The sequence below is a fragment of the Narcine bancroftii genome, chromosome 1 (genome assembly GCF_036971445.1).
Source record: "Narcine bancroftii isolate sNarBan1 chromosome 1, sNarBan1.hap1, whole genome shotgun sequence".
NCBI lineage: Eukaryota > Metazoa > Chordata > Chondrichthyes > Torpediniformes > Narcinidae > Narcine > Narcine bancroftii.
Window position 1 is genome coordinate 355349261 of NC_091469.1, and position 27255 is coordinate 355376515.

Genomic DNA, 27255 nt, shown 5'->3' on the forward strand with positions numbered 1-27255 from the left:
ATGCCCAGTGTCATCAAATGATCCCAATACCTGCTCACCCCCTGGATTATTCTCATAAGCATCCTTTTGAATTTCCAAATGTTAGCACATCTTTCCTTTAATGTGGGGCCCACCACTGTCCACAATACTCCTAATGTGGTCTATTCAACACCTCAAAGCCTCAGCATTTTAGGCATTGGTGTGTGAAATATGAGTTCCTGGACATTTGAAGGTACTAACGCGCTCTATCTTATCGCAGGGGAGGGTAGAAAGAAAGAATCGTTGCCCAGAAGACTGAAGGGTTCTTAATGTCATACAATTGTTATTTAAGGGGAGCAAGTACAGGCCCAGGAACGAATGGTCAGTGAGCATGATGTCTGTAGTGGACAAGATCCTGCTGGGGATTCTGAGATACAAGAATTTTCACCATTTTATTGAGCAAAAATTGATTAGGGCTAGTCAGCATTGCTTAATGCATAAATCTGGGTTACATGGGCTTTGGAAAACTTTTGACAAGGCCCACATGGCAGGTTCATCTGGATGGTTTGATTGCAAGGGATCCAAGATGAGTTGGCAAACTGAATTCAAAATTAGCTTTATGAAAGGAGTTAGAGGATAGTAGAAGAGAGATTTTCTGATTTGAGGACTGTGACCAGTGGAGTATCGTGGGATCAATGCTGGGTTTCCTGGTGTTTGCTATCTATAGTAACAATTTTGATGACAATGTATTTAACATAATCAACAAAATTAGATGACATTAAAATTGGTAATGACAATGAGGAAGGATATGCAAATTTACAACAGGATGCAGATCAGTTGGGAAGGTGAGCCAAGGAATGACAAATGGAACTTAATTCTGCCAAGTGTGAGGTGTTGAACTTCTATAAGTCAAACCAGGAATGGACTTTCAAAGCCTAAGAAAGTAATGAGCAAGTTAAAGATCTAAGAGCAACAAAACTGACATGGGACTATTTCTTGTTTAAATACTCCCAATGATCTGGCTTCCACTGGTGTATGTGGCAGCGAGTTCCACAGATCCATGACTCTCTGGCTAAAGAATTTCTTCCTAATATCTGTTTTATATGGATAACCTCTAATTTTCATACTATGACCCCTTGTCCTCGAATCACCCACCAAGGGAAACATCTTACCTGCAACCACCCTATCTAAACCTTTCAAAATACAAAATGCCTCTGAGATCTATCATTCTCCTATCTTTGGCTTGGCTTCGCGGACGAAGATTTATGGAGGGGGTAAAAAGTCCACGTCAGCTGCAGGCTCGTTTGTGGCTGACAAGTCCGATGCGGGACAGGCAGACACGATTGCAGCGGTTGCAAGGGAAAATTGGTTGGTTGGGGTTGGGTGTTGGGTTTTTCCTCCTTTGCCTTTTGTCAGTGAGATGGGCTCTGCGGTCTTCTTCAAAGGAGGTTGCTGCCCGCCAAACTGTGAGGCACCAAGATGCATGGTTTGAGGCGTTATCAGCCCACTGGCGGTGGTCAATGTGGCAGGCACCAAGAGATTTCTTTAGGCAGTCCTTGTACCTTTTCTTTGGTGCACCTCTGTCACGGTGGCCAGTGGAGAGCTCGCCATATAACACGATCTTGGGAAGGCGATGGTCCTCCATTCTGGAGATGTGACCCATCCAGTGCAGCTGGATCTTCAGCAGCGTGGACTCGATGCTGTCGACCTCTGCCATCTCGAGTACTTCGACGTTAGGGGTGTAAGCGCTCCAATGGATGTTGAGGATGGAGCGGAGACAACGCTGGTGGAAGTGTTCTAGGAGCCGTAGGTGGTGCCGGTAGAGGACCCATGATTCGGAGCCGAACAGGAGTGTGGGTATGACAACGGCTCTGTATACGCTTATCTTTGTGAGGTTTTTCAGTTGGTTGTTTTTCCAGACTCTTTTGTGTAGTCTTCCAAAGGCGCTATTTGCCTTGGCGAGTCTGTTGTCTATCTCATTGTCGATCCTTGCATCTGATGAAATGGTGCAGCCGAGATAGGTAAACTGGTTGACCGTTTTGAGTTTTGTGTGCCCGATGGAGATGTGGGGGGGCTGGTAGTCATGGTGGGGAGCTGGCTGATGGAGGACCTCAGTTTTCTTCAGGCTGACTTCCAGGCCAAACTACATCACCTTTGTTGACCTCACCAAAGCCTTCGACACCGTGAGCAGGAAAGGGCTTTGGCAAATACTAGAGCGCATCGGATGTCCCCCAAAGTTCCTCAACATGATTATCCAACTGCACGAAAACCAACAAGGTCGGGTCAGATACAGCAATGAGCTCTCTGAACCCTTCTCCATTAACAATGGCGTGAAGCAAGGCTGTGTTCTCGCACCAACCCTCTTTTCAATCTTCTTCAGCATGATGCTGAACCAAGCCATGAAAGACCCCAACAATGAAGACGCTGTTTACATCCGGTACCGCACGGATGGCAGTCTCTTCAATCTGAGGCGCCTGCAAGCTCACACCAAGACACAAGAGAAACTTGTCCGTGAACTACTCTTTGCAGACGATGCCGCTTTAGTTGCCCATTCAGAGCCATTCTCCTATACTCCAATGAATACAACCCAAGAGCTGCCAAATGCTCCTTGTACGTTATCCCTTGCATTCTGGGAATCATCCTAGTAAATCTCCTCTGCACCCTCCCCAACAACACATCCTTCTAAGATAGGGGGCCCAAAACTGCACACAGTTCTCCCAATGAGGTCTCACCAGTGCCCCATAGAGCCTTATCAACACCTCTTTACTCTTGTACACTATTCCTCTTGAAATGAAGGCCAACATAGCATTCGCTTTCTTCACTACCAATTTCACCTGCTCATTAACTTTTAGGTTTCCATGCACGAGGACACCCAGGTCCCTTTGCACATCCGAGGTCTGAATTTTCACCCCATCCAAATAGTATTCTGCCTGTTTGTTTCCACTGCCAAAATGTAAAATTACATTTCTCTACATTAAATCTCATCTGCCATAATTTTGCCCAGTCTCCTAATCTGTCTATATCCTTCTGCAACTTTACGGTTTCTACTACACCTCCTACTCCGCCACCTATCTTGGTGTCATTTGCAAATTTGGCCACAAAAACATTTATACCACAATCCAAATCATTAATATAAATTGTAAACAGCAGCGACCCCAATACCGACCCCTGTGGAACACCATCCAGAATGGAAACCCTTAATTTCAACCCTTTGCTTCCTGCCTATCAGCCACTTTTCTGTCCCAGTTTAATAACTTCCCTGTAATTCCATGGATCCTCATATTATTTAGCAGCCTAATATGTGGCATCTTATCGAAAGCCTTTTGAAAATCTAAATAGATAACATCCACCCCTTTGTCTATCCTACTTGAGATTTCTTCAAAAAACTCTAATAGGTTGGTCAGGCAGGATCTACCCTTTAAAAAACCATGCTGACTTGGACTTATCCTGTCATGCATCTCTAGGTATTTCATCACCTCATCCTTGAGGATCGACTCTAATATCTTCCCAACCACCGACGTCAGACAAATCGGCCTATAGTTTCCTTTTTTCTGTCTCCCACCTTTCTTAAACAGCGGAACCACATTGGCAACCTTCCAATCCTCAGGAATCTCTCCAGAGTCTATCAATTTCTGGAAGATCATCGCCAATGGATCTACAATCTCCAATGGATCTACAATCTCCAATGGATCTACAATCTCCAATGGATCTACAATCTCCAATGGATCTACAATCTCCAATGGATCTACAATCTCCAATGGATCTACAATCTCCAATGGATCTACAATCTCCAATGGATCTACAATCTCCAATGGATCTACAATCTCCAATGGATCTACAATCTCCAATGGATCTACAATCTCCAATGGATCTACAATCTCCAATGGATCTACAATCTCCAATGGATCTACAATCTCCAATGGATGGAGTTGTTCAAGTGAACCGGTACGGACTTGAAGGGCCGACATGGCCTGTTTCCATGCTGTAAACGGTTATATGGTTATATGGGACTACGGGCTGGGAGGACTTCGACTTGCACTTTTCAAAAATTATCTAGCTGGACAGGCTAGATTTCTCGCAGCCTTCTTCACTGAAGATAATCCCCGTCTTGGGTTCAAATGGGAATCTACTCAATGGAGGAGGGGGAAGTGTAAAATCACTAAAGAAAAAGTCAGATAATCCCATTCTATTACATAGGACTAGAACGTGGCAAGAAATTAATGAATGTATAGAGGGGTAAAAATAGAAGGGATATAAATAAAAGCACCATTGTGTTACTGCCTATGAACATGGGCAATAAAATATTAAATTTGTGGTATGACAAAGGTATAATATATATTAAGGACTGTTACACAGAAGGAACTCATGTCTTTTGAACAATTAAAACACAAATATGGAGTGGCCACCTTCTGTTTTCTCCAGCTTAGATAATTCTTAAGAGAAAGATGGGGATCAATGTTGACCCCACTGGAAATTAGTGAAACTGAATGAACAATCTGGATGGGGAATACACCCAAATTTGTACAAAAATGTACTATGCACTCCAGAGTGAAAATGCAAAACCAGGATTGCAGAGGTCAAAGGAAATATGGGAGTTGAACTTAGATATGATGATTTCAGAAAGAAGCTAGTCAGATTCATGTAAGGACAGCATGACATCAATTATAAATGCAAGATATGGACTGGTTCAGTAGAATTTTTGTTTATAATTGGTATAATTTTTGTTTATACCAATTATATCTTGCCCCACAAAAGTTGCACAGATCAAAAGCTGAAATTTCAGAGATGTGTTTCAGATGTGGGACTGAGACAGGAACTTATCTACATGCTATGTGGTAGTGCGTGAAAGTGAGGGCATTTTGGCAAGAAGTCACAGAAAAATTAACCAGGATAACAGGCCTTCACAGGCAACCTGGAGCTAAATCTATTAGGTAATTTCATGGAAATAAGCGACAAATTGACCAAATATCAAACCTCCTTTATAAAAATTTCACTGGTGATAGCAAAAAAAGTTGTGATCACATAGAAGTCAATTACCCTCTACTTAAAGCACGATGGACTGCAGAAATGAACAGTTGTATACCTATGGAAAAAATAAATGACACTTTTGTAAAGGTCTGGCAGCCATAGCTGGACCACATAGAGGCCTAGATACAGTAATAAAAAGGAACAAAAAAAGTATACAAAAATAGTTTCCTCAAATGTACTCTATGTATTTTAAATATGTCAGCTCTGACAGTGAACGGATCTCTATGAATGGAAAGTGGGGGGGGGGGGGGCGAAGGGCGGGAGGAACTGTTTTGTATTTGTTTGTGAGAAAAAAGTCTTGTATATTTAAAATGTTATGATGTATATTTTTTGAAAAGAAAATTCGAAAAGATCTAAGAGCAACTCAGAGTGGTGAAGAAAGGATTTGGCACATTTGCCATCACTGGGCAGGGTAATGAGATGAGATAATGATACAGCTGTACAAGGCATCAGTGAGACCACAAAGTACAGTATGTACAAGAATGCAGAGCAATTCACCAGGATGTCACTGGGGGTTCTTGGCATGTTATAGGAAGAGGCCAAATCAGCCAGGTCTTTAGTCCTCAGAGTGCAGAAGCCTGTGAGGTTTCTCAAATCATGAGGGGCACAGATTAAGTGAATGCTCACAGTCTTTTTCTCAGGGTAGATAATTCTAGAGTTGGAGTGTATAGGCTTAAGATGAGAGGTTGAAGAAGGACCCAAGGGCAACTGTTTCTATTCAAGAGGGAAGCCCATACCTGGAATAAGCTGCCAGAGGAAGTTTATAGAGGGGGGTACAATTGTGACATTCAGAAGACATTTGGAGTGATTTATGCACAAGAAGGGTTAAGAAGACTAATGTAGGCAAATGGGATGGGGCCAGAATGCCAACTTGATCAGCATGGATGAGTTGGGATGAAGAGCCTGTTGCATGTTGTATGGCTCTATAATTAATTCACTGAAGCACCAACCTTCATTTATCTATCTTCATTTGTGATTCCTTCATTTCAAAGATCAGTACATATGACATCACATAAAACCCGGAGATTCTTTTTTCTTGCGTGCCAGGCAGAATTCTACTTATCAGTACAAAAAAAACATACTCAAGATATACATACAAAATAAATGTAAACAAAAAAGCAAACATTCAGCAAGTAAGAGTCCTTAAATGAGTTTTTAAATCAAGTGTTGTTTAGGATAATCAAATTCAAGTTCATTTATCATCCAATTACAACCTGACAAAACATAGTTCTCCAGTCCTCAGTGCAACACACAGCAAACACAGACAAATGCACAATTCTTACATACAAATAATTAAATAAATGTTATTGTTAAATAAAGGGTTGAGTCACAAATGATTTTGCATGAGTAGTTATCATTCAGCCATATCATTGACCACTGTTTCTCTGTCTGGTGCTTCTGGCTCTGATCTTCCTGTATCTCTTTCCCAAAAGCAGCAGTTGAAAGATTTTGTGTGTAGGGAGGTTGGAGTCCTCACTGACTTTGGGAGCCCTCCTCTTGTCAATATTCAAATCATGATATTCAGAAAAACAATCACAAGCCCCAGTATCAGGTAAAAGGCAATTTATCAGTTGAGTTGAGATGGAGTCAGTTAACTCTGAAACATCATTTCAATCTTCCTTTAAATGCGGAGGTGACCATTCTGCATTGTCATCATTTCTGCCCAGATAACTTGTACGATGAAAATAATCTGTTTGAAACTTTATTTCCTTTACAATGTTTACTTATTCTGCCTTCTTTCTTCAGCATGTTCATTTGCAACATATCCCAAAAGATAAACCAGGCCTTCACTAGTTTTTTTTTCAATGTTTTTTCTGGATACAATCATCTAGTTTTACATCTGCTAATCTCCAAAAGCAATTAATCATAATCTCCACCTGTTTGGTCATTACCAAAATCTAACTGTTGCTAACAAGAAGTTACAACAGGTTTTCCTTCGAAGATAACATAAATGAAATCGTTTTTATATATGACCATTAGAATTGCCCCCATTTAATCATGTTAAATTAACTGATGACTGCTAAATTAACAGCAGAATTATTAGGCTTAACAAGCAGTGCTAACAAAGTCTAAGGTTTCCAGCTGTAAATGCTTGTAATATCTTTTTTTGAAGTACACATATGCAAGGATGAGATCAAGCACGACTGATCGACTCCCACAGTTTAACAATCCTCAATTTCATGCCCAAATTCATGTGAAGAAAAACAAAAAAGGTCCAGAGAACAAGTAGTTTAACCCAACACATTGCCATTTCATGTATATTAATAAAGCAGTATAATTTAGGACCAAAGATGGAGTTAATCCTTCAAACAACTCTGAAAGTTAATTTTTTAACATTTGTTTTTTTACTAATTTTCACATGCTGAACAAAACAAACCATCATCCTGTATTTCTAACTTTATTGTACTTGGTTTTCAAATCAATGCATTTATGATAGTACTTGTACAAAATAACATTTCTGCTCAAGCTAAATTTAAATTTTGAGTGGTCACTTCCTACCAAATAAGAAATTTTAATAACTTATTTACTTCTATTGCCAAAGTGGCTTAAACCAATCAAAAAAGTTCTCACCAGATTTTTTTCCAAAGACATTTTGTTTCTATTTATTCGATTTGATGTGCAAATTTAATTTCCCAAATTCAAGTTTATTGTCATAGTGATATAGTGAGCTCTTCAAACAAACAAAATTTTCCAAAATGAGGAAAATCAGGGCTTTGGTAACTGGCCATGAATTAAATTATCCTCCATTAATCTAATATTTATTTGTGCATGTATGTCTGTTTGTCTGTTCAGAATCAGAATTTATTGTCATGAACAAGTCATGAAATACGGTGTTTTGCAGCAACCTCATAGAGCAAACATACATCTTATAACCATCTTACGACATTACTATAAAAAAATAAAAATAACAATAGCAGTGGACGAAAAGTAAGGCAGTTTCTTTGGTTCATTGATTATTCAGGAATCTAATGGCAGCGGGGAAGAAGCTGTCCTTATGCTGCTGAGTGCTCAACTTTAAGCTCCTATACCTTTTCCCTGATGGTCGCAGAGTGAAGAGGGCATGTCCTGGGTGGTGGGGTTATTTGAGGATAGAGGCTGCTTTTTTTTAAGACACCGCCTCATGTTGATGTCCTTGATGGAGTGATGTTGCGTGTGATGCATGTGAGGTCGCGGGCCAAGTTACAACCCTCTGGAGTTTATTCTTGTCCTAAGAGTTGACGCCTCCATATCAGGCAGTGATGCAACCAGCTAGAATGCTCTCCACAGTACATCTGTAGAGGTTTACGAGAGTCTTCAGTGACATACCGAACCTCCTCAGACACATCACAAAGTATAGCCGCTGGCAAGCTTTCCTTGTGATTGCATTAACGTGGAGGCTCCAGGACAAATCCTCAGAGATCTGGACACGCAGGAATTTGAAGTTCTTGACCACCTCCACTACTGAGCCCTCGATGAGGTCTGGGTCATGTTCCCCTGGCTTCCTCCTGGTCCACAATCATCTTTGTTTTACTGACGTTGAGTGCAAGGTTGTTGTCGTTACACCATTCAACGAGCTGATTCATCTCCCTCTTATACGCTTCTTCATTGCTGTTTGTAATTCTGCTGACAACTGTTGTGTCATCTGCAAACTTGTAGATGGCATTGGAATTTTCCTGACACACAGTCATGCGTGTATAACGAGTAGAGCATTGGGCTAAGCATGCATCCTTGAGTTGCGCTTGTGTTGATGAATAGTGTTTCCATTTCGTACTGACTGTGGTCTTCCGATGAGTAAGTTAAGGATCCAATTGCTGAGGGAGTTCAGAGGCCTAAAGTTTGTAGATTCTTGACCAGCACTGAGGGAATAATGGTATTGAAGGCCGAGCAGTAGTCTATGAAGAGCAGCTGTATGTTTGACTTGCTGTTTTTGAGATGATCCAGAGCTGAGTGGAGCATCTGCTGTGGAGCACTTGTGACGATTGTTTTATCTTGTATTTGTATGTGTGATTTCTTAGACAACACATAGACGAGGGAAAATGATTTTTTTTTACTTTAACATTGTTGTAAACATCACCATGAGGCCATGAAGCTGCAAACCTCCACTACAGATCTAACATGCTGCAGCCTCCTGCTCTCTGTCAGCCCCCTGCTGGCAGCCAAGTATAATCAAACAGTAACTATAATCCAGGCCTTGCTAGTGGCCATGCAAACATGATCACCATCAGTACATCTCCCTTTCTTGAAACAAAAGTTGCTTACTTTTAACTAACATGTTTTCTTTGTATAACTCTGCAATTTTAACTTTAACACCAAGAACTTACATTTTCATTATTATCAACATTTTAAAAATTTCTTTGAGTGTTCACATTTACATACACTAAAACTTGAAGAACGAACAAGATAGCACTACTTCATTCTATGACAGGAGTCTTTAAATTTGCTCAATGAGTCACTTAGGCGAATTCATATGTCTTGATGATCTCCTGATTGATTGTCCTTGAATCTGAGATGTTGCCTCAGATGATGTCTTCTCAGATGTACATTCAGGTTGTTCACAGTATCCATCCTTCCATCTACCATGGCTGGTCCCATTTGAAGATCTTGACGATTTCTTCGCAGAACACCATCTTCATCTGTCTGAATGGTGTATGATCTTGGCTGGACTTCATGAAGGACAGTTCCCTTCTGAGTTCATGTTTGTTTTGTCTTTTAGCCTTACTTGGTCACCAGTGTAGAGTTCCGGTAGGTTTTTTGTTCCTCATCAAAGTAATAATTTTGCTTTTCTTTCTGTTGTTCTTTGAATTTCCTCACTTTCTCCACCTCTTTCGTTTTTAGGAGGTTCTCCTGAATGGGTAGGTTTGATCTTAGCCTACATCCCATAAAGAGTTGTGCTGGTGACATACCACACTCGAGCGGCATTGTGCGATATACTAGCATGTTCTGGTAGAAGTCTGTTCCACTGCCTTTTGCCTTGTTCCTAAGTCTTTTCACTGTCTGAACTGATTTTTTCACTAGACCATTGGACTGTGGAAAATGAGGACTTGACATGGTGTGTACAAAGTCCTACTCTTTGGCAAACTGTTGGAACTTTAAATTGCAAACCTGGGGTCCATTTTCTGTGAAGTCTTCGCTTGCCATGCCATGTCTGAAGAATATGGCTTTCATACCTGTTATTACAGCATCTGCAGTGGTGGTGTTCAGTTTACACACCTCTAGATACAGGGAGTAATAGTCTGTGACTACAAGATAGTCCTTCCCTTGACATTTGAATAGGTCAATGCCTACCTTCTGGTAAGGTCTGTATGGTACTGGGTGTGGCTTTAGTGGTTCTGCAGGATTGCTTGCTTGATATTTCCGACATATTGTACAGTTTGACACTTCATTTGTTATATCATTGTTGATACTTGGCCAGTACATCACCTCTCATCCTCTTTTCTTATACTTTTTGATTCCGAGATGTCCTCCATGAATCCGTTTTAAGCTTCTCATTTCTCAGATTCTTTGGGTTAAGGATTTTACTTCCTTTGTAGATGATGTCTTCAACCACTGATAGTTCCGCCCTGCAGTTCCAGTACTCTGAAATATCAGATGAGCAGTCCTGTTTCATGTTGGGCCATCCATCCAAGATGTTTTTTTTCTCAGTTATCTCAGTGTTTCATCTTTGTTTGTCTCTGATGTTATGAGCTGCATTTTTGCATCTGATATGGACAGTGCACTTGTGATCATGTCCATGAAGGCATGATCCATTTTGGTGTTTGCGGGCTCTCTCGTGTCAACAGATCTAGACAACTTGCCTCGTTTACACCACATTCCGTGTATAGAGTTGCAGCCTAATAATCATTATTTGTATTCTAAGTGGACATTCATTTAATGGCTTATGGTCAGTCTCTACACTGATTGCTTGTCCTGACACAAATTGATGAAATCTTTCAAAGGTGTATGTGATGATGAGCAGCTCCTTTTCAATTTGAGCCTATCGTGTCTCCACGTCAGTCATTGAGCATGATCCATACATAATGGGTTGCCAGTCATCATATTTTTGCAAAAGAACTGCACCGAGATATCTTGATGGGTCTCGCTGGGTCATAAAACTTCAGAACTGGTTCCTCTGTGAGCAGTTTCTTTAGTTTGCTCCCTTTCATCTACTGCATGAACCTTGCTTTGTTACACTTGGTTCCTACAGCAATGGGCATAATGGTGTTCAGCTCATAGGGTAGTGAAGCATCACAGCCATCTACAGTGTTTGCCTTTGCTTTGGAAGCTGCACACCCTGCCATAGTTGGCGTATATCAATAGCTCCTTTCACATTTGCAAGTGATCCCAGGAATTAACTGCCAATTGGTCTTTAAAGTGTCTAGTGTGAAAGCAAAATCAGCTCAACGCCAGCATCAAATGACGTTATCTCACGCTGGGGATTGATGGCCTCGATCGCTAGTACAATCCCCAGCCTTTGCAGATGGCAGCGCTGCAATCAGGCAAGTATGCATTTTGGGATTGAAATGGCCCAAGTTTTTGCGTGAGTACAGGAATGTGAAAGAAGAAAAAATAAAAATAAAGGTATAAACTTTGCTGTGGGAAAGTTGCAACAAGGAGGGGAGAGAGAGGGAATAAATAGCAATAGCAGACAATTTTTAAACAGCTTGGAAAAATTGGTAGCACTATAGCGCACAATTTATAAACACAGTGGGAAAAAGCAATGATGGACCGGACTTCCCCGAATGCCATGCAGCAGAGAAACCCCTCGATGAATGCTCTGTGCATGCAGCCGGGCATTCAGCCCTTTCTCTGCCACATGGAATTCTGGGAGGGCTGGTCCACCATCACTTCCTTCCCCCCCCCCCACAGTATTTATAAATTGTACGCTATAGCGCTACAAACTTTCCCACGCTGTACAAATTGAGCTCTATAGTGCTACTAACTTTCCCACCCTGTTTAAAAATTGCCTGCTATTGCTATTTATTGCTAGTACTTTCCCACGGTCCCTTATAAAGATAGGTCCCCACAACAACAGGGACTGAAGGTGTACTTAAAGCTTAATTATGTTATAATTAGGCATGATAAATTTTGTTCAAATATAAGATCATAATACATTGATCAGGATTTAGGGCACGTCCATCATCGCTTGATGTGTCATGATGGTAGAACAGTCCTAACCCTAGGGATTACTCCTTGCAAGTGTCAAGGTGTGCAGTGTCCCAGTTAGGAGTGGTCGTGTAAAAAGCCAAACCCCTATTCCTATCCTGGGACAATGAATGGCCAATTTAGTGGGACGCAAGTGTGAAAGGGGCTTGTCTCTTGCTTCCTCCAGAATTGCCACTTTGCTTCAGAGATGGCCTTCCGCAGATCATACCTGTACTTCTTGTAAAGATCTTGATCCCCAGCCTTAAATGCCCTTGTTCTCGCCCTCAGCGGATTCTGATTCATCCAGGGCTTCTGGTTGTTCTCCATGCCAATCAATATGGAGCATTCCAGAAATGTCCAAGGAGGTTTAGTAGGGGTAACATTTGATGCTAAATGTCATGACCACATTGAATTTAAACTTTAAGGTCATTAAAGTTCAAAAGTGTTTTTTGACCAGCTTGCACTAGTTTATTATACAAGTATTTACTAGCTTTGAATTGCATTAATGCTTACTATAATTTTCTAGTAACATTTGATGCTGAATGTCATCACCACATTTAAGATCATATGAAGTTCATAAGTTCAAAAATAAAATTTGAACTTGCACCAGGGACACCTCGATTAGTTACAGTGCATCCATGTACATTCAGAATAAAAACAAGTGGCCAAACCCAGTTCAGTATGGGCCTAAAAAAGCAAAACATCATTGGCAGAAGCTCTTCACAAGTCAAAGGAGAAAGCAAGAGATAGCAGAGGAACATCAGTCTCGCTTCACTGTTGATGCTTCCAAACATGCAAGGAGCAGGCAGCAGGAAATAGAACAGCAACACCAGGCCTCCCTCAGTGTTCAAGCTTCCAGACATGCCCAAATATATTATTAGATTACAATGAAGTTTTTTGGATATTTTGTTTCAACCATTCAATCAAAAACTGAGTGTTTAATTTCCTGGGCAACACCGGGTATCATGCTAGTATTTACAATGTCCATCGCCAATGGTAAATTATACTAACTTTGTCCATATGCTAATTCTATTTATTACAGATGATACGCCATCTAGCTAAAAAATATCAAGCCAGATTTTCCATATAAATTGGAAATGAGCAGCAATTTTTATCAAACTGATAAATGAATTAATTTTGTGCACAGACATTTTATAGCCAAACTCTAATCTCAAAGGACTTAAATCTGGAAGTAAATTTTATATGGTGCCAAATGTAATTTCTTTATAAAGAGAGTTGACAGATCTACAGATTCAGAGCAAAGAAGTCAAAGAATTGAACTATCACTATCAGTAACTGTGCACACAATTAACATGTCTCCTTTCAATAAATAGTAGAAATGAATTCATAGAAACATAGAAGATAGGAGCAGGAGTAGGTCATTCGACCCTTCGAGCCTGCTCCGCCATTCAACGAGATCATGGCTGATCTTAAAGTTCAGTACCCCGTCCCCGCCTTCTCTCTGTAATCTTTAATACCCTTATTCAGGACATATGACTAACAAAGTTCACAGCAGCTGGGTCTTTAAATTCTCAAAGTGGAGAGGTTACTCAATGATTAAAATATGGACAAAATATGGCACTAGTGGTATTGTTGAGGGCTGTTGTGAAATTAACTGTATGATCAATATCTGAACCAATAAAGTGACTGGACTTCAATTTTTGATTGTTTTTTCAATTTGAATTATTTCATTTTGGGTATTTTAAGTTTCTAATTTCCAGTCATCGTTTGAGAATTTGGAAATGGGGATGACCTTCTCCCAAGGTGACCTGCACAATATCAAGATTCCAATTTTGGGTCATGAGAACAGAAAAAATGTCAAGTTCTCTCAGATAAACCATCAATTTTAATACAAATGAAAGCTTTCATAAAAGAATCATAAAAAAAATAAACATTTCCTGAACTTGTGAACAGATGGCTGAGTTATGCAGTGATGCCCTAACATTCTTTGGAAATATGCAGATTTTTTTTCCCAACAACTATCAAGCTCTTCAATCTTCCTTTACTACTCTAAAACTACTCTGGCACAACTAAAAGACCTGAATGTACTATTGAAAGGCCACTTTTTTTTTCTTGCACCAAGTATAACTGTGAATATTTATGATCTCACTTTTTATTTGCTATATCTTTCCATACAAGGGTAATTTAATGTATACTCATTGCAGTGTTTTTATTTATAAAAGTACCTACTTGGTTACAGCAAGTAAGAATGTTGGTGTATATGTACATTGCAATATGTGTATGTCAATACACAATCATTATTAAATACCCAGTATCTTACAAATGAACATCTGTATTCTTCTATTTGATGTATCATGGATAACACATACACGAAGCATTTAAGAATATGAATGGCTGAAAAATTGGCTAATGTGTAATGAGCACCCAAGTCTATCTAATAGAGAAAGTTTGGTTTCTTTTAACTTTAATACTTTCTTTATGAAAATAAGCATTAAAAAGAGAAAAGAGCAACACCATCTCCATCTCACAATTAATACCTTAAAACAACTCCTAAAATAAATAAATATTTATAAAGAAATAAGTTTATTTTGCTTCTTTGTGGTTCTCTCACTCTCAACAATTGAAGATGCATCAAATACATTGCATCATAAGTGATTATCAATTCCACCATGCCAAATGCCTGGACCATAATAGATGTTGTCTTCCTTTTTCCCTTCTTTTTCATAATATCTAGCTCCCATATTATGGTTTTCCTATTCTTTATTGAAATAGATCCTTTTCTTTATTGGGGCATCTGGATCTCTCTTATTCTTAGAAAAACTTAGCCTTAGAAGCAGATATACATGGAATATTGAAATCTTGTACAGCTCTGAGACCATATTGTGCAAATTAGGCATTATCAAGAAACTGTGTGTTGCAGGGTTCAAAATATATTCTCAACTTCGTTTCAGTGAACAAAACCTTTGTTTAGTGGCAAAGATAATTAAATAAAAACCTTTGGAGCAAAGGCTGTAAATGTTTGTGAATGGCAGAGAACTGCAAGTAAGCTTTGATGATGAGACAGCTAGCACAAGCAGCAACGATATAGTCTTTGTGTAATAATTTCTACAATGTCATTTTCTTCTTTGGCCATCCCTCAAAATCAAGGATAACTTGCTTTCACTCCTGTTCTGTTGGTTCCAAGAAGGATAATGAGGGCAATACGACTAAAGCATCTACCAGATGTAGGAAGGTAGTGCCAGTCAAGTTGGCAATATGGATGTGATCCACTCTTCTGACCATGTACGCTAATTTTCCATATGTTCCTGAAGGGACTCCGTATTCTTTGTGCCTTCTGAGATGTGATTTTGTTTGAAATGGTGGGGAATTATAGTGTTTCCCATGGAGGCTTTGAGAACAATCTTGAATTGTTTCCAATGTCCCCCTTGTAATCTCTAGCCATGAAAGAGTTTAGAAGGAGGGCACCCTGTTTTAGGCTTCAGATTTCTGCCATGTGAACCATGTGGCCTGCTCAATGGAGGAGCCAAATGTAATTTGAGATTCAATGCAGGCAGTGTTGCATAAGAAAGGATGTTGATACTGGTTTGCTTATTCTGCCAGTTGGTTTCAAAGACTGGATTTGTCTATATCAGGAACCATAAACAGAAATCTACAATATTGCTATCCCAGAATATTTCAGCAAGTTTTGTGCAAAAATATATAAAAGATGGCTAAACCACTTCATTGTCCCATATTTTATTAACCACTTTCCCTTTTCACCATAAATTGCACTGAAAGGAACATGTATTCAGCGTTTAACACCATGATCCCCTCAAAACTGATCTGCAAACTCCAAGACCTGGGTCTCAATATCCTCTGTGAAATTGGATCATGGATTTCCTTACCTCCAGACCACAATCAGTGAAGATTGGTAAGAACATCTCCTCCACAATCATGCAGGATGGAGGATGCATGCAGGATGGAGATCGAAAACTTGGCTGAATGGTGCATGAACAACAACCTTGCACTCAATGTCACCAAAACTAAGGAACTGATTGTTGACTTCAGGAAAGGAAAGCCAGAAGTATACAATCCAGTGATCATTGGGGGAAAACGGAGGTGGAGGCATGGAGCAAATTTAGATTCTTGGGAGACCCAACACACCAATGGCATCGTGAAGAAAGCACGTCAGTACCTTTACTTCCTCAGGAGTTTGCGGAGGTTTGGTATGACACCAGAATCATGGAAAATTTCTACAGAGGAGTGGTGGAAAGTGTGCTGACTGGCTGCATCACAGTCTGGTATGGGAACACCAATATCCCTGAGCATAAAGCCCTCCAAAAGGTAGTGGACACAGCCCAGGGCATCACAGACAAAACCCTCCCCACCACTGAGTATATCTACAGGGAACACTGCCGTCAGAGGGCAGCAGCAATCATCAGAGATCCATCAGGAAAGAGGTCTAGGTGCCACAAAACTCGTGCCACCAGATTGAGGAACAGCTGCTACCCCTCACCATCAAAATCCTCAATGACAGTCAATCAGAGACTCATTTTACTTGTGCACTTTATTGATCTTCTTTATTCTCTCCGTATTGCACAGTTTGTTTATATATGTTACCTGTTTACAGTTCTTTTATTTGTTTTCATGTTTACGCTGGGCACAGTTTATTTTTTGCATTACTACTTAATGGTAATTCTGCCACACCTATAGGAAAAAGAAATCACAGGGTTGTATATGATGTCATATATTCACTGACAATAAATCTGATATTCAGTTCTCCCCCTTCACATGTATCTTGCATTAACTGTTGATTAAAATTTATCAACCATGGTTAAAAAATGATTTGACATTGGTCTGTCTCTCAAAAGAAAATTCCTATTTTTGTCCAGAACTGTCAAAAGTTCACTAAGGCTAATTGATCAGCAGCAGGAAAATAAACTCAGTTTGCCATCCTGTGGTGTTCATCACAAGAGCACAAATCAAAAATCAGCAATGCGCACATTAACATCAAAGAAATCCAATAACCCACTGTACATTGAAATTTCTCCATCATCAATATGATTGAGTATCTTAATCTGCTTAAGGTCTTTAACTTTTTTTTATACCTTAGCTAGAGAAACTGGAATTTAAAATTATTTGAGCCAACATTACTAGTTTTGGTGGAGAGTTCCACATTTTTAACTCTACAAGTTAAGGAACACTTCCTCACTTTTCTCTACAAGCCTGAATCCAACAAGGTCTCCTAGTCCTTGAAAGCATATCAGCAGAGAAACTTAATTATTTACTATATCATTTTCTTTCAAGATATTAGAGTTTGGTCATCTCTTAACCTTGGTTTATGTACTCTTATCTCAACTTTCCTCTTGCAGCCACAAAAACATTCTGATTATCCGACACAATCTTCTTTTTTTAAATTTTTCACACTATGAACCATATTGACCAAAATACACATAAACCTTTCCCTCTTGAATATACACAGTGTCATTTTCTCCGCTTTTTCCCCCCTCCCTCCTTCCCACCCCCCTCCCCACCCACTCAACGTTCAACATATATGATACATTAAACCTAGTAAACAATGTCATCACACAATGAAAATAAACAAGAAAATTGTGTCATCTACTTTTACACACTCCTCTTGAGGCTAATTATCATGCAATGTCCAAAATTGGAGAAAAATACCCCAAATATAGTCTTATCAATCTGTGGTATAGTTAAAACAAAACCTCTGGTATTTTTTTTTAAAGAGTTTAAAAAAAGACTAAACATTCCATGAATCTTTCTAATTATTTTGTACATGATCATTATGCCTACAAGGACCCATGAAACTCTGCAGACGTCCATAGTTCCCATCACTTCCCTCATCCCAGATCCATTTTACATTGGTCAAAATAGATGTCCTCACACTTCTTCACATTAAAATACACATGCTACCCTTTCACCCACTCAATCCTATTTAACTTTATATTCCTATCACTACAATATATGGCTTTTACATATATTAATGCATATACAACATTTTGTATATTTTTTACAGCCAAATGTTTAACTCTAATAATATATACATAATAAAATATACAACAATCTGGTCTTGGGGAATTTAATCAATTTTACCTCTCACATTTCATTCTAATAGCTGTGTTGTTTACACCAACTTCACCTGAATTCCAATTTTTATTTCAAATAATTCCCCACAAATGTCACATCACTTCCTGAACTGTGAAAATAGTATCAAAGCAATACCCAGATTTGACAGGCAAAAAAGAATTATGAGTCTTTTTCTACATGGCAGGCAATGACTAATGTATTATTGCAGGGTTTAATGCTTGGATTCCAGCTGTTCACAATTTAGATCAATCATTTAGATGAGGGAATTAAACATAATATCTCCAAATTTGCAGATGATACAAAGTTGGAGGATTAGACAGCAGATGGTGGAGCCACAGCACTGAGAAGGATGCAAGGAATCTCCAATTTGACATAAATAAGTTGGCCATATAGGTAAATAACAATATGGTGAGCTCTCCACTGGGCACCGAGACAGAGGTGCACCAAAGAAGAGGTACAAGGACTGCTTAAAGAAATTTCTTGGTGCCTGCCACATTGACCACCGCCAGTGGGCTGATATCGCCTCCAACCATGAATCTTGGCGCCTCACAGTTCGGCGGGCAGCAACCTCCTTTGAAGAAGACCGCAGAGCCCACCTCACTGACAAAAGACAGGAGGAAAAACCCAACACCCAACCCCAACCAACCAATTTTCCCTTGCAACTGAGCCTGCCTGTCCTGCATCAGACTTGTCAGTCACCAACGAGCCTGCAGCAGACGTGGACATACCCCTCCATAAATCTTCGTCCGCGAAGCCAAGCCAAAGAAGATAGGTAAATATGCGATAGATGCAGTTCATCATTTAGATCCACTAAGGTTTTAAAAACAGAAAGGATTATATTAATGGAGAAAATTTGAGAAAAGAGGAAGTGCAACAAAAACTTGGTGTCCCATTAAACCAGATACTGAAAGCAGGTGTTCAAGTACAGAAACCAGTTAGGAAGGCATATAGTGTGTCTACCTTCATTGCAAGAGGATTTAAATACAGGACAAAGAATATCTTGCTGCAACTGGACAAGGACTTGGTGAGACCCTGATCTGCAGTTCTCTGTGCACTTTTGATCTCCACATCTGAGGGAAGATGTTCTTGCCATTGAGGTAATGAAACAAAATAAAGGTTACTGGACCAATTCCAAAGACAGCAAGATTGATAAAGGAGGAGAAATTGTGCTAGTTATTCTAACGGTATATTCATTGCAATATTGAAGGAGGCCAGGAGATTTCAGAAACCTACAAGATTACAATAGGCCTAGACAAACCAGATACAGGAAAACTGTTCCCAATGACTACATCATGATAGAGTATACTGTTAGAAACAAGACCATGAGGGTTTTCTTCATGCAGAGGATGTTGAGCTTGTGGAATTCTCCACAATAGGAACCACTGGAAGCCAAGTCACAAAATACACAAAGAACCTCAGTGATATTGGTTTCATTCCTGAAAACTAAAAACTGAAACGGGATCAGTTTGACCCATATATGGGAATTTGAAGAACTAATATGTTATGCATGAAATCATTTGATAAGATGCTGAACCAGTGGTGCAGGGAAGAGAAAGTCATAGAAATTGAATTTTATTTGGTTGGCAATAAATTCTTTGCCACACCAGTTTAAAAAAATGTGAAATTATTCATTTGGGAGGAAAAATAAGAATGTTATCCAAATGGTCAGACACTGCTGAGCAATCAGTACATTATATACCAAAATATCCTAAGTTTAATATGCAGTACAACAAATAATTTTTTTTAAAAACTAACAAGACTGTTTATTGATAGGGGAATACAAAAAAATCAGAAGATTGTGATTAAAGAGCGGCCTTGGAAAAACAAACTATTTCCACGATGATGCTTTTTGCTTTGAAAGATGTTCTGAGATTTATGGGATTAATAACTAGATTGAATAGCTGGTCTTGTGAGTCAGAGTTGCCATTGGATTAGAAAATTAAAAAGATAAGGTTACAATCAGATCAACTGAATGTTGGGAAAAGAGCGAGTCCTTGTTGCCTACTTCTAATTTGCATGTTCTTAAAATTCAAGATGTTGACCAATCCTTCAGTTGTCTCCCCAAGTATTTCCTAGCTTGCATCTGATCTTACCTCTGTGAAACACCTTGAAATGTTTTGATACATTACTCAAGGGATTATAAATACAAGATGTTATATTAACTAAAACTGCTTATTAAGTAATGTTGCTTCTTACTAAATTATCCAATAATTGTGAATAAAACTACCTAACCTAATATAAGTTTTTCTAATTTCCATTGGTTATTTTTCAATAAATTCCATTCAGTTTTCCAAATTGATTTGCAGAAAGGGAGCATGCTGTGATTTTTATTCCCCCGCCCCCACCATTGCCAATGAGACATTGTAGATTTTCTCCTCCACTTGTCCATTCCCTCCAAACTAGGTTTATTTATGGAAACTCACCTCTTCACCCTCTGGCTCTGTAAGAACTGCATTCCTTTCTTGCAATTCCTCCATCACATCTGCTGCCAGGACAAGGTTTTCCATGAGAGATTATCAGAGATATCATCCTTCTTCAAAAAACATGGCTTCACCTCTACTACCATCTCAGCGCTCACCCACATATCGTCCATCACTTGCACATCGGTCCTGGTCCCCTCCACCCCCACGAACAACAAGGACGTGATTCCCCTTGTCCTCACCTACCACCCCACCTGTCTCCACATTCAGCATATCATCCTCCACCATTTTCATGATTCCACCACCAGACACATCTCCCCCTTCTGTAGGGACTGCTCTCTCTGTGACTCCCTTGTCCACTCATCTCTTCCCACCAATGGTCCCCTTGGCACCTAACCCTGTGACCACAAAAAAATGACCCACTTGCATCCACAACTCCTCCCTCACCATCATTCAGGTCCCCCAACAGTCCTTCCAAGATGAGCACACTTCACTTGTGAATCTGCAGACATCATCTACTACAATTGGAGCTCCTATTGTGGTCTCTTCTACATCGGAGATACTGAATGCAGACTAAGAGATCACTTTGTTGAGTACCTTAGTTCTGTTCACTCAATAGCACAGTGGCCACCCATTTCAATTCCTATCCCCTTCACCCAATCAATTCCCACCTTTCCTCTCCCATCCTCTTATAGATATCTAATTATCATCTTTCATCTGTTGCCTGGTGTTCTTCCTCCTGCCCTTTCTTCCGTCCTCTTCAGCTTTTTAAATCATTTTTTTACTCATTCCTTGTCGAAGGGCTCAGGCCTGAAATATTGGTAATATATCTTCAATTCTTATGGACGCTGCGAGATCTGTGGAGTTCCTCCAGTACTTTTGTGTTCTTACTACAATTGCAGCGTCTGTGGACTTTCATGTTTCATCTAATTTATCTTGGTCTTGGCTGGTCAATTGCCAACTGAGCAAACTTCAACCCAACAAAGGGAACATAACTCCCTTAAACAACCTCCAAGAGGTTGACACAGGTCAACATTTTTATCTGTCGAAGAGGGAAATTTGAAGTTTCTAGTGAAACCGATTTGATTTCGATATTAAATTGAGCACTGTAAAGAAGAAGAATAGCAGATCGTCAAACCGATCAGGACTTTTCATTTCAGGGTTAAACTTTGAACTTAAATTTTACATCTTTCACTGACCAGAAATCAATTTCCTGGGTTCCAGAAATCATTAGCGATCATTTATCATTGTCACAACTTCTCATTTTAATCGATTTCAAAATCTATCATCCTTAACAAAGCAAATATTTACAAAAACACAAGGAAATGGCAGACAACAGAAGTAATAAACGTCACTGCAGAACAACATGTCTGTGGAAATCGTTTTCCGATTCTGCAACCGATTAAATATGAAATTGAATGAATTGATTCCGAGATACACGAAGAAACCCACAAAAAAAACCAGTTTCAATCGCATTACAAGATCCGCCAAACCCTTTTCATGTCCAACACATCCAACTTCCGTGTGTGGCTCAGCAACTGTAGATTCACTGGCGTAAATTCGGAAACATCCCTCAATACACCTATCTGGAGCCTCATCCCTCACTGCATTTAACTTTCAGTCTGCCTGGTTCCTTTCTGCATTGCCAGTGAAGGGTTTAATTTTCTTTTGCTCGAACTGTAGCAGAAACGTCAATGCAAACCACGTAAACATCAAATAGAATTACATAACTGACCAGATTTCATCCTGGTATCCTCTCCCCGACTGGCTCACAAACCTTGTTTTTTAAAAAAAAACTTTAAACAACTACCGTTTACTTCTTATTGCCCCCGTTACAAAAGCCTGTGTTTTCCACGGGACGTTGACAAATCCAGGTGTACTCCCTCTTCGGGTTTATTCTTATTTGCCTCTACTGTGAATGCAATCACAGATTCCCCAAGTGATGTGTAAAATCCAAAAAGAATGAACAACTGTATAGCCCTCAAGCAATGTTCGACCCCAAAATCTTGTTTGAGGAAGGCTGAGGCCACGGTTGTTCCCTTTCACTGAGAACTAAGTGATTCTCTCGAATCCTTTTCTCTGAAGTGCAGACACGCTTCACATAGATAGAGGCGTAATTCAAATTGAGAAATAAACACATCGCAGACGGAAATAAAAGTGAGCACTGGACAGCAGATCCTCAAACTATGGTGAACCTGCACGAGTGGGTGGAGAGTTGCAACCCAACCCTTGTCCAGGTGCGCTCGGCTTCCCGTCAACCTGGACAAACACTCACCGGCAGTTCCACGCTGACGTCCGTCCCGTCCAGAAGCTGCACTCTGCAGGTCAGAATCGACTTATTATTGCCAGCCGCGGGAATGTGGACCATGGTCCCAGTAGGCATAGGTGTGGCCACAAGACCTCCAGCGCCGGCGTCCCGGCCTCCGCCGTTCCCGCCTCCTCTTCCGCCATCCCGTTCATCCATGTAGCGGCGAACCGAACGGCGTCCGAACGTCCTCCGCAGAAACCTCATCATCTTCGTCCGATTGAGTGTACCTCAACAATCCCCCCCCCCCTCCCTCCAACTCCCCCGCCGCTGGCCGATCGGCTGACACTGGCGGCTACAGGGCTGTTCGACGCGGTGGAGCGAGAGTGGCCGCGGTCCGAGCATTGACCGACCGACCAACAGCTCAAGCCGCGAGCACGCCCAGGTGAGAGCCAAGCACCCACGGTGCACCACCGAGCATGCGCGCACCTCCACCCAAGCACCCACAGCGGGCATGCGCGCACCTCCACAACACCCACACCGGGCATGCGTCAGGACCCGCCCGCCCCGTCTCCTTTTCTCTGAGCAGCACCTCGTTCAACGTGTGACCATGACCCCCAGTTTGCGCACATCTTCCTGGCCGAACAAGTCGAGGGGCAGGAAATGACGTGACCTGGGGCTCACCTTGACAGGTTGTTGAAAGCGGAGAAAGAGCAGTTTTGTCCTTTGCTTATTTATATATTTAATTTTCAGGTTCAGGGTGTGGTTGGCAAGGCCAGCAATCGATGCTGGTGACTTCCCTTCTGATGGCAGTCAAGTTGAGTAGGGTGTTCCAGGATTTAGTGTCAGTGACCATGGGTAATATATTTTCAAATTATGATATTGTTTACTTAAAGTGTAATTGATTTAGTGACCGGAGATATAATGTGTTGTTAGAGTCAACATGTGAGTAATGATAAGACTCTCCAGGCACCGTGGGCTAGTGAGAGAGGAAGCAGTGTTCAGATAGACCAATAAAGTGAACTGTTTTGTTGTGGATGGTGATGAGCCTCTTGAGTGTTACTCTGCTCCAGGGAATATTATTCTTTCAGATGGTGGAAAGCTTTTGGGGGCATCATTTGCCAAAGGACACCTTGGAGCTGCTCTTGTGGTCACGGGTCTGATGCAGTTGAGTTTCTGGTCAGCTGGGCCCCAAAAGATGTTAAGGAGAGCTTTTTGCAGTGGTATTGTGATTAGATGCCAAGAATAAATGCAGCATTAGATTTTATCTATTTCTTGCCACTTGTCAGTCCATACAGACATGGATTGATTCATTTGCTGAGGAGTTGCGAATGGTGTGAACATTGTGCAGTCATCAGTGAACAATCTGCTTCTCATCTGATAATGGAAGGAAAATCATTGATAAAGCAGCTGGTGATGTTTGGGTCTGGAAAACAACCCTAGAGAACTCCTATTGCAATGTCCTGGGCTAGAATGATTGACCACCACATTTTGGTTCCTCCCTCGCCCTTCCTCCCTCCCACCCCTCCCTTTTATGCTTGTGATCTCCCCTTCCCACCTACTCTTGAAAAAGGTCTGCACCTGAAATGTTCACTGGATACTGAGTCCCTCCAAGTTTTTATTATTCAGCCAAATTACTTTCTGTTCTGAGTCTATTCCCTTAGGCACATTTATAGTGCCATGTGATAGAATGCAGGGTGTCTGTGTACTGGTCATGACTACCAAAGGACAGGTGCATCTGCCACAGGCAAATTGGAAAAGTTCAGAAGGTTTCTCCCTTATCTTAGTTCACTCACATCTTCCAGTTTTATCATTCAGCATTTGGCCAGCTTGTTCTGTGGTGGTGCATCAAACCTGTTTGTGATGGGCATGAAGTCTCCAAGTCAGAATGCAACATGCCATCGTTATTTTTCAGCTGTCTTATAAAAATTTTCAGTATGAAGAAGCAGTCTGGAAGAGGTTACTTTGTTCACATTTGATATTATGCCATGATACATCACAGGATCTGTAGTCAATGTTGATGTACCACTGGTGGGTTTCTCCTGCCATTGAGTCAAGTTGTCCCCAAGGATCAGTCTGTTATGAGCTCAATGAGCCATGATTCTCTGTGTATGTGAATACGACTGGCTGTTTTCCGGAATAGCTCTTCTAGTTTAGACACAAGCCCTCAGCAGAGTGTAATGAGATACTTGGAAGGTTGACTGAGCAAGGAACAGCTTTGCCATGTTGGAGTTCAGAACCTAGTTTAAAACCAGGTGATCTAAACAATTGTATTCCTTCTCTGAACATAGTCATGTTGGTCTTGCTGTGCAATGTATGGAGAATTTACAAGTCAACCACATTGGATGGATTTGGAAGTAACACTGGCATATTTTTCTCCTGAAGAACATTGATGAGCCAGAGGTATTTATATTGATCAATGGTTTTCATAAGTATCATTCCTAATATTAAAAATATAGTCCTTTTCCTAAATTCCTGATTATTAACTGAATTTGAATTCCACAGCTGCCTTGGTGGGTTTTTGGATTGTTGGTCTAAACCTCTGGTTTACTAATCTGATCATTTAATTGTCACCCAACCAATATATTTGTACTTGCTGTTTTCACTTCAGATTTCTTGTATCTGCACTTTGCCTTTTGATTCCTTCCTTTAAAGATACTTTTTGACAAAGACTTGTCTGAATTTCTCAGAAATATTAAGACTAATAATTCAAGAATGCTTTACATTTCTAAATCTTACTTTAATGGTCTCTCTTTGAATTGCATATTTCTTTAAAACATTAACTTGCAGTCACTGGGTCATGAGAATCCAATTTGTACAAAGGTAATTTGTTTGACACAGCAAATGTGAATGAAGCACTAGAAAATTGCTGATTAACAGAAAATCGATAAAGTTCTGTGAAATTAAATTGTTTCAACCTCAAAAAGATGAGAGAAGCACAATCATTGGCCAAAAGTATTTGGGGAGGTAAGAATCCCAAAACAACTCTGTGATTGATTGGGCAGCTCATCAACATCTGCATCATCTACATCTATTCTGATGTTTTCGCACCATTGAGAACATTAACTTTGGAGTTACACATATATTATCTGACATTAAGTCTTACTTGAATAATCAGTTACTAGAGTCATTGTAATGCTGCTACCATGTAATGCAAGAATCTTGACTTAAATGTATAAAGAGCAAATTTTATCAGATGCTCTATAAATTGGATAACAATCTAATAATTGTCCAATAATGAATCAGAGGTCAGAGGACAATCCACAGGACTATAAGAATGGCAAGGAGGATTACTGGAGTCTCCATTCTCTTTTCCCCCACCCCTGCATGGATGTGATCTACTGGGATCGTTGTCTGAAAAAAGCATACAAAATCATTAAAGACCCTTTCCTCCCTGCACACAGCATCTTTCAGCTGCTTCCATCAATAAAGAGATACAGGAGTATCAGAGCCAGCACCACCAGGGTGAGGAACAGCTTCTACCCATGGGCAATGAGAAAGCTGAACGACCAAAGGAACTGCCCACTAACCATCTGAGACTCTCATTTGTGCAAAGCAACATTTATTTATTTATTTATTTGCATAGATAAAAATACTTGTCCTATGTATGTATTGTTTGTCTGTATATGTGTTGTGTCTGGTTGTGTGTCTGCATGTTTTGCACCGAGAACTGGAGAACATTGTTTGTTCGGGGTGTACTTGTACAATCAGATGGCAATAAACTTGACAACTTGAAATAGTTTTTTTTGCAGTTTAAATGAGATTGATTTTAATTTTTGAGCCATTTTATTAGTGGAATACATTTATAGTATTCCACTAATAAAATTTAAGTCTTGGGAGTCAGTATCTTGGAGGATCTTTCCTGGACCCATCACACTAATGGCATCACTTAAAAAGCACATCAGCACCTCTACTTCCTCAGGAGTTTGTGGAAGTTTTGTATGACATCAAAAACCCAAAAAATTTCCATAGATGAATGGTGGAAAGTGTGCTGACCAGCTCCATGGGGACTACAATACCCTGAGCATAAAGCCTTGCAAAAGGTAGTGGACACAGTCCAGGACATCACAGGCAAAACTCTCCCAACCATCGAAAACATCTATGGGGAACATTGTCGTCAGAGCAGCAGCAAAAATCAAGGATCCACACCACCATGCTCTATTCTTGCTGCTACCATCAGGAAAGAGGTATAGATGCCACAAGACTTGCAACACCAGGTTCAGAAACAGCTGCTACCCCTCCACCATCAGACTCCTCAAAACAACCACAATCAGGGACTCATTTAAGGACACTTACTTTTGGTCTTTATTGTTTTTTTTCTTCTCTGTATTGCAGTCTGTGTGTTTACATTTTTTTCTTTATTTACAGATATACATTGTGTACAGTTTTCTTTTGCACTACTAATAAGTAGTAATTCTGCCTCAACCACAGGAAAAACAATCTCAGGGTTGTATT

At 40.2% G+C, this 27255-nt stretch overlaps 1 protein-coding gene and 1 long non-coding RNA gene across 5 annotated transcripts in view; one reads left to right on the top strand and one right to left on the bottom strand.

The window, feature by feature from the left end:
- The window catches only part of epb41l4b (erythrocyte membrane protein band 4.1 like 4B), a 332591-nt gene extending 309293 nt beyond the window's left edge, over nt 1-23298 (bottom strand). The window contains exon 1 of one of the 2 annotated variants that reach the window (XM_069911692.1): nt 22831-23298. In XM_069911692.1, coding sequence (XP_069767793.1) covers nt 22831-23070 — 240 coding nt within the window. In that variant the 5' untranslated portion in view covers nt 23071-23298. The remainder of the gene's footprint in view (nt 1-22830) is intronic. The other variant, XM_069911705.1, reaches the window with a different exon arrangement.
- Nucleotides 22732-27255, top strand: part of LOC138749841 (uncharacterized) — a 90652-nt gene continuing 86128 nt past the window's right edge. For 2 of the 3 annotated variants that reach the window (XR_011348893.1, XR_011348890.1), the window contains exons 1-3: nt 22732-22879; nt 23554-23658; nt 25092-25203. This is a non-coding gene — a long non-coding RNA (uncharacterized lncRNA). Of the gene's footprint in view, nt 22880-23553; nt 23659-25091; nt 25204-26204; nt 26543-27255 lie in introns of those variants that run through there. The other variant, XR_011348889.1, reaches the window with a different exon arrangement.